The sequence below is a fragment of the Phalaenopsis equestris genome, unplaced genomic scaffold, assembly GCF_001263595.1.
Source record: "Phalaenopsis equestris unplaced genomic scaffold, ASM126359v1 Scaffold000853, whole genome shotgun sequence".
Classification (NCBI taxonomy): domain Eukaryota; kingdom Viridiplantae; phylum Streptophyta; class Magnoliopsida; order Asparagales; family Orchidaceae; genus Phalaenopsis; species Phalaenopsis equestris.
The window spans coordinates 38944-42620 of NW_018165293.1; the positions used below are offsets into that span (position 1 = coordinate 38944).

Sequence of the window (3677 nt, forward strand, 5' to 3'; positions counted from 1 at the left end):
ATTTTACTGCTTTTAACACAAAATTAATGCGCTATCTTATAAACATTTTCATTCTTCTGTGTCTGTTGAAGAAGCTTCGATTCGTTTGATAAGCAAATGAGATGAACTCGAACAAAATTTTTTCTTTCAGTTTATAAATAAGTCAAACACGAACAGTCATTTGTTCGATCGTGTTCAAATCATTATTGTCCGAAATACAAAATAAAATTTTCATTAAAAATAATTATATACTCTAAAAAACTGTAAATTATATGGGCCCACGCGGGCTCATCAATTGGGGCGCTTGCTCGCACCCGTGCTGTCCCCCGCTTCACGACACGGATCGGATGCCTGCCACGTGGGATCTGGATAGTTGCAGACTGCTGCAACTGCCACTACCATTCATAGCTTGACACGTAGCCCTCCATACATTTTTAAAACAAAATGTATTTTAAATCTTATTACCCGTTGCATTTGATTAGTATTTTTTTGCTATTTCCAAAAACGGAAAATAATATTTAAATTATAAATTAAGGACACAAAATCATCAGCATAATCTTCAAGATAAAAATTCAATTATTCATCCACTAATAATTATACCAAATTTTAAATAAAATAAAACAAAATAATTAAAATTAATTTAAAAGCATGAGTTAATTTAAAAGCATGTTGCATAATCGTTTTCATATAATAAATAAAATAAAACATATAAATCAATTTCATATAAAAATAACCCGAAATCATTAAATTTCACACCAGTTTTAAATTCACTTTCGTCAAAACCTTTACACTTGTGTATGACTTTCATACTCCTAACAAAATATATAATTTTATGTCTGAAAAATAATGAAATATTAAAAATTCAAACATAATTTTACTGCTTTTAACACAAAATTAATGCGCTATCTTATAAACATTTTCATTCTTTTGTGTCTGTTGAAGAAGCTTCGATTCGTTTGATAAGCAAATGAGATGAACTCGAATAAAATTTTTTCTTTCAGTTTATAAATAAGCCAAATACGAACAGTCATTTGTTCGATCGTGTTCAAATCATTATTGTCCGAAATACAAAATAAATTTTTCATTAAAAATAATTATATACTCTAAAAAATTGTAAATTATCTAAAATATAATATGATCTTCAGCTTTACTTCTTCATTTATAGTAAAGCTTATAATTTCATATTTATCTTCAGATTCTCCTCTTTGCTTAATTTTTTTAATATTTCTTTTTGATTTATTTAGTTTCTTTGAGTGAAAACTCGCTTTTGTGTTTTTTGAGAGTGAAATCTCGCATATTTCCTCTAAATTTGATTTTTTTTGTGGGTGAGATATGATATTATGTTTTTTTAGATGTATTTTAGCTATTGTGCATTTGTGCTAAGATTCATACAGGTTAAAACATTAATTTCATTTAGTGTTAAATTTTTGAAGAAGTTTAAGCTTTTGAAAGATTTCAAACAATTCGAACAATACAAATAAATTTGTAAGATTTTGAACAATTTAAATAATTTAAAACTATTTCAAACATATTTTAAACTAATCGAATGGAACATAAATAATAATTTAATAATTTCAATTCGGCACTTATTTCAAACACATTTATTTTCGAATGAACTCAATATGAACATAAACTGTATTCACTTGTATTTGGTGCGTTCGCACGTTGATAATCTTAATTCAACTATTTTTGAAGCAAAGGGGTTGGGAGAAGCGTTAAAAGAAGCGCTAAGCCGGCTCCGGGGAGCGGGTCGAAGAACGGGTGGGGGGGCTAATGATGGCAGGCGCCGCTCGTCAGTCCGTACCGCAGTGAAGGTGTGACCGAGTAGGGCTGATGTCATGACCTGCGCACTACTCCTCCTGCGACACGTCAAATCAGGCGGCGGCTCTCCCCCTTCCCCCCCCGCTCACATAAGAAAATAAACAGAGACAATAAGAAAGCTCCTACCTTTCCCTTCCCTTTCGCAATGGCTTCGCGGGGAGGCGAGGTCCATTTTCGAGGGGTGAGAAAGCGGCCATGGGGACGCTATGCGGCGGAGATTCGCGACCCGTGGAAGAGAACGCGGGGGTGGTTGGGGGCTTTGGGGACTTTCGATACGCCGGAAGAAGCCGCCGCCGCTTACGATCAGGCGGCGCGCGCGCTGCGCGGGCCGAAGGCGAAGACTAACTTCCCTTCTCCTCCTCCTCCGCCGCCGCCGCCGCCTATTCGTCTTCAGCTTGATCTAAACCAACTGCCGTGTCACCTCCGGTCACACTACGCGCTTGCTTCTCCGCCACCTCCGCCACCTCCGCCGGCGCCCCGCCGGCCACCGCGCTGCTTCTCGGAAGCTTTCTGCAATGCGAACCTTCGCCGGTTGGGGAACCGCAGCGGGGTCTTCCCTTCGATCTCAACGAGCCTCCGCCACCTCTGCCGCCGCACCCTGCGGCGTCGCTTCGATTTTGTTGACTTATCTCTTTAATTTTCTGCTGTTTTTGGTTGGTCTGGTGAGCTGATGGCTGTATATACTTATGAAGTGAAAAAAAAAGAAGTTTTTTTTTTTGTTTGAGAATGTTAGCGATCATACAGACAGTGCAGCTGTGTTTTGCTTAATTGATATGATTGTGGTTTTTTTAGGATTAATGGTGTTGTTTCAAGCTCTCGTGTCTCTAGAAATTGCTATCGGCTCTCTGGCTGATGAGCATAACAGCAGTCTGCAGAGCTGGACGAGGGAACTTCATGGCTAAAGTCTATTTATGGCAAAGAGTTGTAATTGTTTCTGATTAATAGTATTATGCAAATCCACAACACCAATAAGGAGGGTTTTCAGATCTATGGTTCTTCTTTCTATTTCTATGTTTCTTTACACAGTGGCATTATAATTGATATTAGTTTAATGGTTTTTATCTGGATAATTGTTTTTTATAAAATATTTTTTCCAAGGCTTAAATTTTTGTTGGCATTGGTCATTTAGATCATGAGAGGAGTTAATCTTTTTTTTTTTGGCAATTTAATTTAGATCATGAGAGGAGTTAATCTTTTTTTTTTTTTGGCAATTTAGGGTTTTTTTGGGGCAGCTGAAGACAGCTTATCCTGATAATCTGCTGATGGTCAGTTGATTCGGATAAGTTGACTGACTGTTTGGTTTGTGTGTTTAGAAAATAGCTGATTCTAAATAAATGATTATTTCGCCTCTGTTCTGGATAAGTTGTTTAACTGTTTGATATGTGTGTTTGGAAAACAGCTTATCTGTAACTTTTTGTAGATAATTTTTTTAAAAAGAAGTTTAAATTATCTGTAATGTAAATTGTAATCAATAATGTACATTTTACTCTAATTTTTAAATAATTTAATTTAAATTTAAGAAGAAAGTAAACTCAAATAGAAGAAAATGTATTTACATATCTACGACATATTTTAAACTTAGAAATTCTATTATTTTTGTTTTAGAATTTCATATAATACTAAAATCTATGGGCTTTGTTGTGAGAGCCAGAGTATTTAATATCTTACACTAAAGTCTTCTGGAAATTAACTGAAGATCATAATAAAGCAAAAAGAGAAGCTGAATTAGGAATTTTTTGGCAACATATGGAGAGCTAACATGAGAAAAAAAAAATTAATTGGTTTAAAAAAATTATCCCCTAATCACACACACACAAATAAAGAGAGTGAGAGAAAGAGAGATATACAGAGAGATTCATGGAAAGAAAACCCTAGAA

At 35.2% G+C, this 3677-nt stretch overlaps 1 protein-coding gene across 1 annotated transcript; it reads left to right on the forward strand.

Annotated features, from left to right (window-relative positions):
• Nucleotides 1-1680: 1680 nt before the first annotated feature.
• LOC110031853 (ethylene-responsive transcription factor 12-like) lies at nt 1681-2823 on the forward strand. The gene has a single exon (XM_020735275.1). It carries the CDS (start codon nt 1946-1948, stop codon nt 2435-2437), a length of 492 nt encoding a protein of 163 aa, XP_020590934.1. The 5' UTR covers nt 1681-1945; the 3' UTR covers nt 2438-2823.
• The last annotated feature ends 854 nt before the right edge of the window (nt 2824-3677 follow it).

Bases quoted from the DNA above. Each gene is read 5' to 3' on its own strand.
- LOC110031853 (XM_020735275.1), top strand. From the start codon at position 1,946: ATGGCTTCGCGGGGAGGCGAGGTCCATTTTCGAGGGGTGAGAAAGCGG.